The sequence below is a fragment of the Triturus cristatus genome, chromosome 6 (genome assembly GCF_964204655.1).
Source record: "Triturus cristatus chromosome 6, aTriCri1.1, whole genome shotgun sequence".
NCBI lineage: Eukaryota > Metazoa > Chordata > Amphibia > Caudata > Salamandridae > Triturus > Triturus cristatus.
This window is the reverse complement of record NC_140589.1, coordinates 613,530,635-613,546,118: the sequence shown is the minus strand read 5'-3', so window position 1 is coordinate 613,546,118 and position 15,484 is coordinate 613,530,635. Positions and strand designations below refer to the sequence as shown.

Here is a 15,484-nt window from a genome sequence, read left to right as displayed (position 1 = left end):
ATTCTTTTACATTTTATATACCCCACTCAAACTTCTTTCATTACATCTGAAATCTATGCTTTCAAGCCTTCTTAATTCTCTAACTGTAAACTAGGCCCAAAAAAGAGCCCTGAAGAAGCATGATATAGTTCACAAAGAGTGGTCAAAATATCCTAAAAATAAGAGTTGTTTTAAGTCAGATGAGCAGGTTTAAAGTTTCAGTTAAATAACAGTCACGCTTATTCATATCAGCATATTAGAAGTGGTGTAGCAGATGTTCTCTGATACTATGTTCCCTTTACTGGCTATTGAGTGTTTCTAGCTATGAAAAGAATAGCATGATATCAGATAAACTCTTGCTGTGCAACCAGAGGCTTTTTGTCGTATTAACTCCCCACCAAAAGATGGCTGCTATGGGGTGAAGGCAGTCAGCAAGCAGGAAACGAGAGTAAAATACACACGTGTCGTGATCCGAGAGTAGCATTAGTTGCAAGATATGAACACACAGAAACAGCACAAGGGGGGGAGTTGTTTGTGTTATATAAGATAGTTGTATACCATGTTCTTCCCCACATGGTAATGGTTCGACGCTTTTAAGTCAATAGCATTTTAAACTTTCAATAACAAAATAGTCACATTCTCATACACTCACCAGAATGACGTTCAGGAAGGCCTCATGTTGTCTCAAATTGTAAAGGGCTTCTTTTAACAGAGGGACTTCAAATTCAGTGCTTTTGCCTTTGTTTGCCTCAATGTTTTCCAGAACAGCCGTGTACTGGTTTATCAGCTCCTGTGAAGCCTGAAGTTCTGCTTCGATATGGTTACTTGTAGCTGGGACAGCCTCCTTTAAAATGGTCGCCACTATGTAGACAATGTGAGAGTGCAAACATCGTGACATTATGTCATACAGTCTTATGAAAATCATGTCACCAACATGTCTTTAAATCCTGCTTTTTGCCCTTCATAGCTTATTAGACAAATGAATACCTCTTCAAACATTGAAAATAGATCACATAAAGAAGTAATAAATACAATGAATTAATTATACATATATACACAACATCAGTAACTAACATTTATTAAAACATATCAAAGGCTGTAGTAGCAGAAATTGAAGCAAATCTCTTGTACTGTACAGACATGTAAATAAAGTGAACTAGGCTCAGAAAACTTCAGGCTCATGACTGCCATTTGTAATAAGCTAGAAAGTAAAAATGATATGCCCTTTGGTATTGGACTCACTTACACCTCCTTCTTCAATCAATACCACATTCATTTATACTTCATGTACACACCCTCAGGCCCCTAATTCAGTAGTTGCAGTGCCACAAATACTCAAATGGTGGAAAAAATATAGAATATGTATTAAAAATAGTGTACAGTGTTACTCAACCACAGTTTAAAAAACATTTCATAAATATAAAACTATTCCAACATGATCCAATTATCACACAGGGGTCAGAATTCCCATAGGGTCCAATTAAAAATTCAGCCTATGTTTTATAACAGTACAACAAATACACTATAAAGCCCAGTGGCAGGAGGCCAAAGATAGAAAATTATTATAAAAAAGGGGGAGGAAAGAGGAGAGACAAAACATATACGACAATACACTTATTTGTAAGTCGTAAACTACCTCATATGTGCAGTCAAAAATGTGCATCTGATTAGTGCAAACCTTTTCATCAATTATGCCTGAATGCTCAATGGATTAAGTCTGTCCAATGTGTCGATGCATTTCGGTGGTGTTGTACGAATAGCGCCACCTTTTTTAAGACCAAAACTTATGTCTCTCTTTGAAATTGTTGTCAGCACAACCGATTGGACTCTTTGATTCGTCCTAACCCGGTGTTGGACCCACTTCTGGGCATACCCATGCCACCTAGGGCGGGACATGATACACACAAAAGGTGATGGGAGGCTGTGTGCAATGAGTCTGACCAATGGCCATCTCTTGGGGTTGCACTCCAACCCTCTTTTCTTTTGCTGACCATGCCACCTCAATTTGGACCCAGCCATATGCAAATCAGTCTTGACCCTGCTCCTCATGGGAACAGACCAACCCAAACTGCCAAGCAAGGTCCTTTCTGAACCAGAACACAAGCAACCAAGGACTGGTTTCGCCCTATTTATGGGCTCGTCAGCTGGGTACAGCTTGGTTCCAGCGACACAGTGAGCATGGGACCCACGTCTGGGCATACCCATGATGACACACACAAAAGGTGATGGGAGGCTGCTTGCAATAAGTCTAATCACTTGAGGTAGCACTCCAACCCATTGTTCTTTTGCTCACCATGCCACCTCAATTTGGACCCAGTTCCAATCTGAACCGAAACACAAGCAACTTCAGGACCGGTGTTGCCCTAGTTTTGGTCTCGTTTACACCTGTTTTGGTATTCACAGTCCATTTTTCAGACCCATGATTATATGATGTTCACTGTAACCTTGGCATAGCTGCATAGCATTAACATAAATGAATAGTGCAATAGCCAGGGCAAACATAATTATTAGCACAGTGAGAGCACCTGGAGTCAGGAATAGGGCATCCATCCTTTTCTATTTGGGGGGAGGTCACATAGTAAAATTTATCTCCAACGGGAGTGAGAAAATTTTTTGCTCACTGCAGCCATCAGTCTTTTCATCTTGAAGCCTCCTCTGTCTCAGTTTGCTCTCGTCACCTTTTATAGGCCTGAGAGGCGCTGACAATAAACCGAAGGCGGAGCATCTAACAGGCAACACTGATTTCCAAGAGGCTGAATTGTCCTGCTATGAAACATGTTGGGTTCACAGGGACAGAGAATAAAGGCTAAGTTTCACTGGAGGAGACAAGTCAAGCAATATAAGAATACAAACCATGGGGAACACTGTCAGAAGGAGTCGAAAAATGAGCGAACAGAAAAATGGGAAAAATTATTTAGTGCAGGCAGGAAATAATGATTGGCACCACATACAATCAAATTCTAACACATTATAGATACCCTCTGCTGTCAATCTGCCTGCTAACCAGGCCAGCACTGAAGTCTATGGGAAATGAAGAAGTTGTGGAAGCATGCAGACATAGGAGAAAGTACCCCATTGTGTATGCCCTCCAGGTAAAAAACGCATACAGCAAATGAAGAGCTTCAATATGTGACCACAGCAAAGTATCGTAAATGTCCCAAATAGAAGCCACAGCTGGCTTGATTCTCAAAGGTAAACTTACACTTTTGTGTGAGGTTTACAATTGTTTGCTATTCACAAAGGGATTTACGAGTGGTATATTTAGAAGTGAGGACTCTCCGCACATAGAATGTTGTACACCAGCGTGGCTGCTGTTTAGCACGGCTAAAAGTTAGTGGGGTAAAGGAGAGTGACATGGAATGGAGTGTCATAAAGTGGAGTGTTATGGAGTAGGTGTAGAGTTAATTTGAGTGGCGGGAGTAGAGTGGAAGGGCATAAAGTGGAGCAGACTTGAGTAGAGTGTCGTAGAGTGGAGTGGCACAGAGTGTCATTGAGTGGTGTGGAGTGGTCAGTGACGGCCCGTTTAGGGCGTTTTACCGGGGCGGTGACGTGGCGCAGAGGAGGGGCAGGGTGGGGGGTTGCAAAATGCGGCATACGGCCGAGTTCAGGTAAGTTACGGAAAAAAATTATAAAACGAATTTCGTTGCGCGTGCTGCATCGCATTTGGCGATGCAGCGTGCACAACAAAATTAGTTTTATTAATTTTTTTCTGAACTTACCTGAACTCGGTCGTATGCCGCATTTTGCAACCCCCCACCCTGCCCCTCCTCTGCGCCACGTCACCGCCCCGGTAAAACGCCCTACACGGGCCGTCACTGGGAGTGGTGTAAAGGGTGTTGAGTAGAGTGTTGTAGAGTAGCTTGTGGTTGAGTGGAGTGACATAGTGTGAAGTACTGTAGGAGAGTGGAATGCCATAGAGTGTTGAAGAGTAGTGTAGTGTGGAGTGGCATAGAGTGTCATACCGTGTAGGAGTGAAGTAGGGTGGAGTAGTGTGTCACAAAATAGAGCAGAGTAAAGTGGGATGGAGTGGCATAGAGAGAGTTGCGTAGAGCGTCTTAGAGTAGTGCTGTAGAGTGAATTAGAGTGCTGTAGAGAGGAGTGGCGTAGAGTGGAGTCAAGTGTCAGAGTGGAATATTGTTTAATGGTGTAGAGCGTCATAGACTGAAATATCATAGGGCCCGATTCACAGAACTAACTTAAGACAAAATCCTAAACTTACTACCATTTTGGTATTCACAGAAGGCACTTACTCATTTTGGTATTCACAGAAGGCACTTACTCATTTCGGTATTCACAGAAGTTAGGAGTCCTAACTTTAGGACTCCTAAATGCCTTCTGTGAATACCGAATGTCTTAAAATTAGGATTTTTCTCAGTTTAGTAGTAGTATAGTTAGGACTCCTAACTTTAGGACTCCTAAATGCCTTCTGTGAATACCGAAAGTCTTAAAATTAGGATTTTTCTCAATTTAGTAGTCCTAAGTTTAGGACTCCTAACTTTAGGACTCCTAAATGCCTTCTGTGAATACCGAAAGCCTTAAAATTAGGATTTTTCTCAGTTTAGTAGTAGTATAGTTAGGACTCCTAACTTTAGGACTCCTAAATGCCTTCTGTGAATACCGAAAGTCTTAAAATTAGGATATTTCTCAATTTAGTAGTCCTAAGTTTAGATTTAGGACTACTAAATTGAGAAAAATCCTAATTTTAAGACTTTCGGTATTCACAGAAGGCATTTAGGAGTCTTAAAGTTAGGACTCCTAACTTCTGTGAATAGCGAAATGAGTAAGTGCCTTCTGTGAATACCAAAATGAGTAAGTGCCTTCTGTGAATACCAAAATGGTAGTAAGTTTAGGATTTTGTCTTAAGTTAGTTCTGTGAATCGGGCCCATAGAGTGTAGTGTTGTAGAGTGTAGTGTCGTAGAGTGGTATATGGTGAAGTGGCGTAAAGTACAGTGGTGTAGAGTAGATTGGCGTAGAGTGCAGTGGTGTAGAGTGCATTGGTTTTGAGTAAAGAGGTGTGGCGTGCATTGGTGTAGCGTGCACTGGCTTAGAGTGCACTGTCATAGAGTACACTGGTGTAGAGTGCAGTGGCGTAGAGTGCAGTGGCGTAGAGTGCAGTGGCGTAGAGTGCAGTGGCGTAGAGTGCAGTGGCGTGGAGTAGAGTGGCATAGAGTGTAATGGCATAGAGTGGTGCAGAGTAGACTACAGTGGTGCAGAGTAGATTGTTCAGAGTAGAGTGAAGTGGGGTTGAGTGGAGTTGTAAAGGGTAGAGTGCAGAGGTGTAATGAAGAGTGGCGTAGAGTGCATTGGCGTAGAGTGGTATAGAGAGCAGTGGCGTGGAGTGCAGTGGTGCAGAATAGATTAGAGTGACGTGGAGTGATGCAGAGTGTATTGTTGTTGAGTGCAGTAGAGTGGTGCAGAGTGGAGAGGGGCAGACTAGAGTGATGCACACTAGAGTGATGCACACTAGAGTGGTGCAGAGAGCAGAGGTGCAGAGTAGACTAAAGTGGCTTAGAGTGCAGTGGTCTAGAGCACAATGGTGTAGAGTGGCAGTGGCGTATAGTGCTGTGCTGCAGAGTGGCATTCAGTTCAGAGGCAGAGAGTGCAGTCATGCAGAGTAGAATGTCATAGAGTGCAGTGGTGTAGAGTAGAGTGGTGCAGAGTAGAGTACTGCATAGAATACAGTGGTGCAGAGTAGAATAGAGTGGCATGGAGTGCAGTGCCTTAGAGCGCAATGGTGTACAGTGGCATAGTGTGCAGTGGCATACCATACAGTGTGCAGAGTAGAGTATAGTGGGAAAGAGTGCGGTGGTGCAGAGTAGTTGTCATAGATGGAAGTGGCGCAGAGTGCATTGGTTTTTAGTAAAGCGGTGTTGGGTGCATTGGCATAGAGTGCAGTGGTTTAGAGTAGTGAAGACTAGAGAGGTGCAGAGTACAGTGGCGCAGCATACAGTGCAATGGTGTAGAGTGGAGTGGCGCAGAGTAGAGCGTCGTAGAGGGCAGTGGTATAGAGTGGAGTGGCATAGAGTAGATTATTTCAGATTAGAGTGAAGTGGAGTGGAGTGGTGCAGGGTAGAGTGCAGTGGCAGAGAGTAGTGGTGTAGAGTGAAGTCATACAGAGTAGAGTAGAGTAGAGTGCAGTGGCACAGAGTAGATTTTTTCAGAGTACAATGAAGTGGAATAGAGTGGAATGGCATATAGTGCAGTGTTACAGAGTAGAGTGGCATAGAGAGGCGTGGCCTAGACTGGAGTGGTGTAGAATGCATTGGCGATGAATGCAGTGGTACATAGTAGAGTGGGGTAGAGTACACTAGCATTTAGTAGAGTGGTGCAGAGTAAAGTGAAGTGACAGAGTGCCATGTCAGAGTACAATGGTGCACAATAGATTAGAGTGGCATAGAGTGGAGTGGCATAGAGTGCAGTAGAGTGGTATAGAGTAGAGTGGTGCAGAGTAGAGCGCAGTAGCATAGAGTGCAGTGGTGCAGAGTAGAGTGGCATAGACTTCAGTGGCAGAGAGTGCAGTGTTGCAAAGTAGAGTGTTGTACAGTCCAGTGATGCAGAGTGGTGTAGAGCAGAGTGGGGCCACGTAAAGTGACATAGATTGCAATGGTGCATAGTAGTGTGACACAGAGTGCAGTGGCGTAGAGTAGAGTGTTGCAGAGTATAGTGACATACAGTGCAGTGGTGCAGAGTATGTTGGCAAAGAGCACACTGGAGTAGGATGTACTGGTTTTGAGTAAACTGGCACAGAGTGCAGTGGTATAGAACAGAGTGGTGTGCAGTGATGCAGGGTAGATTGCAGTGGCGTAGAGTGGAGTGTCAGAGTGGAATGACGCAGAACGGAGTAGAGTGCAGCACATAGAGTAGGTTGTTTAAGAGTAGAGTTCAGTGGCATAGAGCACAGTGGCGTTGGGTGCAGTGCCATCGTATGCAGAGGTGGAGAGGAGATTAGAGTGGCTTAGACTGGATTGGCGTAAAGTGCAGTGGTGTAGAGTGGTGCAGAGTAGAGTGGCATAGAGTGTAGTGGTGCACAGTGCACTGGCGTAGAGAGCAGTAGAGTGGCATAGAGTGGTGCAGAGTAGAGTGCAGAGGTATAGAGCGCAGTAATGCAGAGGAGAATGGCATAGAGTTCAGTGACGGATAGTGAGTATTACAGAGTAGATTGGCATACAGTGCATTGGTCTTTAGTAAAGTGGTGTAGAGTGCATTGGTGTACATTGAACTACAGTAGAATGGAGTGGTGCAGAGAAGAGCGAAGTGGTGCAGAGTAGCGTGTAGCACCGTACAGTGCATTGGCATATAGTGGCACAGAGAAAAGTGGTGCCAAGTAGAGTGCATTGGCGTGGAGAGGAGTGACATAGAGTGGTGCAGAGTAGAGTAGCATAGAGAGAAGTAATGTAGAGTACAGTGATACAGAGTAGAAAAGAGTGGCATAGAGTGCAGTGATGTAGAGTCCAATGGCAAAGAGTGCAGTGGTGTATACTGCAGTGGCATAAACTGTTGCAAAGTAGAGTATAGTGGTGTACAGTGCAGTGGTTGAGAGTAGATTGGCGTAGAGTGCATTGGTTTTGAGTATTGTGGTATAGAGTCCATTGGCGTACAATGCAGTGATGCAGAGTAGAATGCAGTGGCGCCGAGGGCAGTGACGCAGAGAAGATTGTTTCCGAGTGGAGTGGTGCACAGTAGAGTGGCATAGAGTAGAGTGGCTTAGAGTGCAGAGTAGGTAAGAGTGGCAAATATTGGACTGGCATAGGGTGCACTGGCATATAATGGAGTGATATAGAGTAGAGTGCATTGGCGTAGAGTGCAGTGTTGCAGTGTAGAGTGGCTTGGAGTGGCATAGAGTGGAGTGGCGCGGAGTGGAGTGGTGTAGAGTGCAGTAATGCATAGCAGAGTAGTGTGGGGTACAGTGCATTGGAATAGAGTAGAGTGGTTTTGAGAGCCATAGAGTGAAGTGGTTTAGAGTGGAGTGGTTCAGGGAAGAGTGCAGTGCTGCAGTGTGGAGTGGCGTGGAGTGAAGTGGTATAGTGAAGAGTGGTGCAGCGTTGAGTGGAGTGTGGTGGATTAAAGTATGCATGGTGTGGTAGCGTTCTGCCATTACAGACAACTCATCTTCAATTGAAATTACCCTTACATTTGCACAGAAATACAGTTTTATTGCAAAAAGCATACAGCACACAAACGCTAATGTGAGGAAGTCCCATCACCTAGTGTATTGATTTACTTTGATCATATTAAAATATGTGTTTCCACCACACTTCAGAATTACAAACTAATGTGCTTCATTTGTGCTGTTCTAATTCTGGTATAGTCTGAAATATCTGCACAGTTCAGTTACAGACATTTAAAGATTTTTGTATGCTAGAAAGCAAATAACATTGTACAGCCTTCCTCAAGCACATCCCCAGTAGCCAGCATGATTGTCAAATAAATCCTCTCACTTTAAAGACAGTGAAAGAAAGGTAAACACTAAGCTCCTTGGAATACAGAGCCTGCCATTTGACCTCAGTCTTTGAATGCACAGCAAAAGCAACAAGATAAGAACAAGATTTAAAGGCCTGTTTACAGAAATCGAACACTCGTGTAAGAATACAGTAATTAGGGTTTGGGCAACGGAAGGGACAAACAGAAGCTGGAAAGCCTAAAACAAATAGAGCCAGCAAATAGAAAGCAAGCAAATGTGAGTTACAAACCACAAAGCCAATGTTAAGTAATGGGTGGAAAGCATTCCCAGGGAAGTTTTCCGAATGTCCCCAAGATGTTGTTAGCAAACCAGATAGCTACGCTCACTGGCATGCTCCGAAATAAAAGGCAAGCAAATGAGAGTGACAATAAAACCAACAAATAGTAAGCAATGGGATGGTTCTAAGCTCCTAGAAGAATTTTTAACATGACAATAGGTATTTTTCCTACCAGACAGCAAAGCTATCTAGTAGGCTTGATTCAAAGAGGGCATACGTGCCTAACAGAGAAACTGTAGAAAGTGGTGTGAAAGGATAGCATGTCAGCAACCTTCTGAAGGCTGCTACCTCTTCCACAGACCTTATTAATATTTTAAATGTTATTAATTTACCTCATACAGCTAAGAAGCAGTGTCAAAGCCAAAACAGCTGGCTAGTTTTAGGTATTTCTGTTTTTGTTGTGTGACATGTCTGGGTGGAATAACAGAAAACTCACAGAGAGGTCCCCAAATTCTGGTCAGCCTGCACACTATGTGAAGGACAGGATTTTAGTTTACGTGTTGTATGCCATTCCCATAAATACATTGGCCAAAGCAGTTGAAAAGGATTCCTAGTTACACTTTTTTGTCCATACACCTTTTAAGGACGCCCACTTTTTTCATCCCTCTTTAATCACTGGGGTGCACTGTGTAACTGACAGAAATATCATGCCTTCACAACACCAGTGGCTACTCAGCTTGCTTCCAAGAAGACAAAAAGTTGCTTGAAGCTGAAGCATCTTGCTCTGTACCTTGGTGCGGTTGAAAGGGTGATAAGCATGCAGATGAGGCTGCCAACAGACTGTGATTATCAGATTGGTTACGGCATCTTAGGAAGTGTTTTTATTGTACAAAGAAAAGCATGGGAAGGACATGGTAAAAGAGTTTAATTTCTGAGCTATGTAGGTGAGGAGTGTGATCTTCTGAGATGAAAGTGTATTGCAAATGTAGGTGTAAGCATACGGGTGAAAATGTCAGAATTTTTCAGGCAGATTTTGTTAATTGGGTCCTTAGGTGAGGAAGCAAAGGCACATGCCAGAAATATATTTCCATAGCATACGATTTCATGTTTAAATTCCAAAAGTCATGGATGGCTTACACGTGTGTCTGCAAGATCAGTGACTTGTCAAAAGCAGCCGTGGCGAAAATGCTCAAATCAGCCCCACCCCCTTCCACTTCTCACTCAATACCTCTCTTTCCATCAATCCATTCTCTCTCGTTTCCTCTCCACTCCCTCTCTAATATCTTACTATCCACCTCCCTCACTCTCTGTTTCTCACTCCTTGCAGCCCTGTGTGCCTGCTGCAGTTAGTCTTGGGTGCTGGAGAAAGTGACTTAAGCACCAGCAGTGGCCATGCCTGCTGGAAAACAAGCATTTGCAATGCATTCGGTCTCGCCTTTGGGACCTTATATGTATTTAGCTATGCCGCACATTAGCCTGGGTGCCTAAACATCTACTGTTCTTTAACGTGGATGGAAAGTAAGCACCAAACTGCGTGACACGCCAGGTATGTGAACACATGGAGAGAAATATTGCCTTTCAGCTGGAAATGGTATTGTCCAAAGCTCTGTTTTTAATATAAAAGCAGGGCCTTTGGTGGTCATATCACTGAAAATACAAGATTTGAAAAAAATATTGTCTACTGGTGCTTGTAGAAGACAAATTCTATGGAGTGGAATCTACAGAATGCTAAAGTGATTCTGGTATTTTACTAACCTCTGCTGGTAGTTTTCTATCAAGAAAGTATAATAGAGGCAGTTGCCAGAAAAATAAAAAATAGAAAGTCCCTCAGCAGAAAGCAATTCTGGCATTTTACTCCAAATGGACGTATATTTGGGGGAAATGAACAATTATAAGGGGGGGGTCTCTGCGATCCCCCGCAGCCCATACGCGACACTGAGCCAGATAACCTGCCATGAGAAAGTTTACTGCGAATTCGTATGTAAATATATGTGACTCTGGAATTGTCGTCCGCCTTCTACCAAGTGTGTAACTAACTCCACGTGAATCTGATTGTATGATGTCTATCATGTCTAATTTTGTTCTTAGTGAAAAGTTATGATAAAAAAAATCTGCCATTTTAAGGACCTCTGCTTGTCATTTTCATTAAGACAGTTCAATAGAGGCAGATGAACAGAAAAAAAAGTCCCTAAGCAGAAGCAGATAAGTCCTAGGGCTGATCCCCAGAGCCCACAAAGTACATACACATATAATTATATACTAAAGTATAAACTAAAGTATATATACTAAAGTAAATACAAGAGGGGCTGATCTCCAGAGCCCACAAAGTACATACACATATAAGTATATACTAAAGTGTATACAAGAGGTCTCGTCTCGAATGCTCGACCTAAAAAGGCCAGTTTAGCCCTGGGACTCGTCAATGCCTTTTTTTGTCTTTTCCACGTTTTTCTAAAAATGTGTTGTTGTGAAAGCTGTTGGGAGCGCTCTGATATAAAAAAAAGTAGCTAATAGCAAAACAATATCTTTGTTTTCAAAAAGCACACATTGCCAAAGTAGTCTCTGGCACTGAAGGAAACTACTTTGTGTGCGGATGTGGACCTTCTGAAAGAGCGCTGAAGAAAACTACTTTGGGTGCGGATGTGGAACTTGTGAAAGAGCAGAATGCCGTCAGGCACAGTGAGGTTATCCAGTGACTGAAGTAGGCTGACCCTTTGCCCCATATTGTAGGCGGTAGTGGGCATTTCTCTTTAAAAATGTTAAATGGCAGTGGTGTTTTCAGCCAAATGTAGAATGTTATATTTAATTTGGTTTATTAAATACAATTTGAAAAAGTTGCCTAGTTGAGCATGTTTTCTAATCATATATGTTTACATTTGAGAACGTTATTTAAAAAGTGTATTCCTGCATCTCACACTTTTTCAGAAACATGGTGAGTAAGTGTGCTTCACAAAATTCATGAAATCCTGATTTTGTGAATTTCAGTTGAAAAAAACAACTATGGTGTGAAAAACGGTTTGTGAATCATCCTGATGAATGTATTTATTAGCTAGGATTTTTTCCTGAAGTACACCATTGGGTTTTAAAATGAGATGCAAAGTTTTTAATGAGGGTGGGGATGTTACCTTCATCTAGATTAGGAATCACTCCGAAGTTTGCTTTAGGGAACAATCCTTTCACTTGGCCATGTGTGAGAAATACTAAAAGATAGTATGGGTAAGGCGACCGTCTCTAAATTGGGAGAAGATCCCATTATTGCTACAGAGTTTTTCTAAGATTGATTCTCGGTGTCACTTCCAAGATTAAATCAGAAGTTAGTTTTCTTTCAAGACTTATCAAAGAGCATTAGGTCCTACATAGAACAGTAAATTATATCTGGAACAGCTAGTAGTTATGGGGTATAGTGTTCCATGTATAAAGGTTGACAATATTTTATCAGTAGAGAGGAACCCTCCTTAGGGAAGGTGGTAAAAGTAACTGAGTATATTATTACGAAAGACCTCTGGGATTCCGTGTGATTCAAAGGCATGGTGGTTTACTGACAAAAGCAGGCTAACATCCCTGGGATTGTAGCCAAACATAGTGTGTCCGAATTTGCCACCTGCCTCATGCATGTTAAAGAGGCAGGTCGGATTGTGATCCACTATGAATGGTAAGTTTGTGAAATTACCTATTACCATATAGGTTCGTTAACAAAATTAGAATTGATTCGGTAAACAATGGTGCAGAATTTGCGACCACTTTCACGAAATAGATTCTTAGTACATCTGGCTCAAAATAAATAAACACAATTTGTTGATGCTCAGTTCGTGGGTGTTAAATGCACTTTTCTGTTTAGCTTGAATGATTGACTTAAAGTACTTCGGCATTAATATAAATATTAACACTGTCTGTTACTCCACAAAAAAGCTAGTTTGATTTCAGGGGCGGTCACAGACTAGATTCCAGCAATGGGCTACATATGGAATCTATGCAATTAGCACCCCCACTCTTTTTACTACTTTTTTAATTTAACGTTTTCCTTGGGTTTTGGCACCCCACTTAACTTGGAGACAACCTAGTCCACATATACCGATGGGTTAGGACTATCAGTTTGCTGCATTCTTATTCATCTCATTATCCCCAACAATGTCCCTATGAGCTTCAATGTCTAGTACAATACCTACAGTCATCAATGCCCTCGCCGCCTTTCCCACAGTCTTTGTTGAACAGCCGAATGCCTGTGACAATCATGGTGAGCTCCCTCAGCTGCCGCTCCTTGTCCTTCTTCACCAGAGAAAGGAAAGTGCCAAGCTCAGACTGTGGAAACACACTCTGCAGAGCAGCTGAGGGGGAAAAGATATACACATGGTTAGTGATGGGGAAGTGACAGACTATGAGGTCAGTTTGTGATGAATATCTAGCAATGATACACCAGGATTCACAATAACTCAATTTCCACAATGTCCCATCTGAAATAGGTGTTTGTTTTACCATAACATGTGTTACGGTGCACAGGGCCACTGTATTTTCCAGCCGCAAATTCCAACTTTGGGTGCTGGTTGTTTCTAAAAAACAAAATACTTTGCCAAGCGGAAGCAACAAAAATGGCGCTAGTTTGGCAAAGTTCACAGCCTTCGCTGCAACGGTCCTCAGGCGGTTGTAATGAAGGCTTTAGAAATCCCCACAGCAGTTGCTCTCTAATTATGCGGATCTCTAATTATGGTGGGCAGTTCTCCACCAGGAAATGGATGCTATAGTCTCAGCTCACTGGCAGACTGGCAGTCTACCCGACTAGCATCCAAATAACCCCCAGGGCCTCTATTCCGAGTCTACAGTATATGAAGAAGGGTCTTACTGGAGTGGTAGTACCGTATCTCATATTACCAACACCGGGGTACATGTAATTCTGGGTTGTGGTATTATCAGAGCATTGAAAGTTATCCCCTACAGGGCCATAAGGAATGGGAAATAACATACAGAAATCACTGTTAATGCACGGATTTCCACGTGTTATGCCATGATTCTGATTCCTCTAGAATTGACTTGGTGGGTTTTTCCTTGGAAACCAAATGCAGTAATTCTAATTTGGGTGGTAACTCCTTTTCCTGTTCAAATAGGTATTCATGCCACAGTTGTAATGTGAGCAAATGTGTATTTACATAGAGACATGCAAGATGCTGAATAAAGGGATGAACACATAATTTACTATAAAAAGTGTTGGATTTTGGTGCTGAGCTAGATTAATTTCAAACAGAGGTTTTGAACACTAGAAATTCTGACAAAACCCGTATTAACGATAAATTATGGCTAGATTTAAGAATTTAAAACTTCTGAAATTCTAGTGGTTGTCAGCTGTGAGCATTAGGATTTGGGATTGCAGATGATGTGGGCCGACAGCCAGAGGAAGTGCGGGGCCAGTTACAGTGAGAGGCTGCTATTTGGGAGACAAGAGAAAGTGGTCTGATAGCAAGAATTTTAGGGCAACCGAGGTAAATGGAGTCTATATTCGGCTGGCAATACGACCCCCTGAGATCGAATCTGCAACAATGCACCACAGCATCCATAAGGAGGAAGTGAAAAGCTTGGGAAACCATAAACCAAGTAATATGGGAGGGTGATTATAGATGGATGGAAGAGAGGTCAAGGCAAAGGCAGCTGAGGATGAAGTCCCAGTGAAAGAGTAGTCAGTGGAAGTCAGTTTGGAAGGTGTATTACGCCACCAGAATAGAATGAGGACTGGAGGAGCAATTCAGGGTTACCCATTTCATTATCATTACTGTGATCAAAAGCAATCTTCACAGCATTTTCAGTGATTCGCAAGATTGCAAGATTGGATCGCTGATTTTCCTGTGTAGGTTGCTGATGTGCTTCTCTACATCAGGGTGCCTAGCCTGAACTTTCAAGTTGCACTAGACTTGGTTCAAATGAGTGAGGTCAATCTCAAAGTGAATTAAGTAAAGTCTGAAGCAGTTTCACTGGCTATTTTGGATCCATCGATGGTAGAGAGCCTTACCTTTCTCTGGAACCCTCACTATACGAAATGATTCATTATTGAAATGTATCACACTAAGTATGATAGCATTACGTTTGGCATGTCTCGGGTGGTTCACACAGAAACAAAAAGGTGCACAGCTCTTCCACCATTAATAGAAAGCAAACCAGGAAATATGCTAAAACACTCTACAGGCCTTCCCTGTCTTTGGTTATTTAAATAGGTAGTGGCACACCATAATCACTAATCCTACATTAAAGGTACTTAACTGAGACCCATTAATAAAAGGGACAGGCGGTTCTCCGTTTCAGTACAATTAAGTTCAATTATGTTTTACCTCATTAAAAACAAATTATAAAGAGCAGCATTGTCACAATGCATCAATTACAAATATATATAATAACAAATTAGAGTACGGCCTGTGCCATTCACAACAACAGAATACCCCAGGAACAACAACACTGAATCGACTTTTCAATACATTATAGGGTTTCTTTTGAGTGGCTCAGTACAGGGGTCATGGGAATACTGCTTACCGAATTACTCTTTCCAGGTCACCTGCCCATCCCTGTACAAGGCAAGTGTAACTTTTAAGGACCAAAACGGCGACTAATATGCTGAGCTCGAAAGTGCCCTTTCCAGAACTTTCTTCCTGAATTGTGGGCCTGTTCCCTCTCACAGCTCACACCTGCTTTCAGTAAAGTAGACTTGATTCAGGCCTACTCCCTTGGGTGTCTCCCGCCTGAAATTGCCTCTCGTTAAATAGAAGACCTTGGTGGGAATACATACACCCGATTATTTTTCAAAATTCTCCTCTTCCCTCTCCTAAAGTGTTGGCATGTAGGCTGCTCA

General features: G+C 42.5%; 1 protein-coding gene across 1 annotated transcript in view; it reads right to left on the bottom strand.

Annotated features, from left to right (window-relative positions):
- The window catches only part of CFAP206 (cilia and flagella associated protein 206), a 334,518-nt gene that overhangs the window by 251,109 nt on the left and 67,925 nt on the right, over nt 1–15,484 (bottom strand). Inside the window, exons 6-7 of the mRNA XM_085609221.1 lie at nt 12,825–12,983; nt 632–840 (exon numbers count right to left, since the gene is read on the bottom strand). Coding sequence (XP_085465347.1) covers nt 632–840; nt 12,825–12,983 — 368 coding nt within the window. The remainder of the gene's footprint in view (nt 1–631; nt 841–12,824; nt 12,984–15,484) is intronic.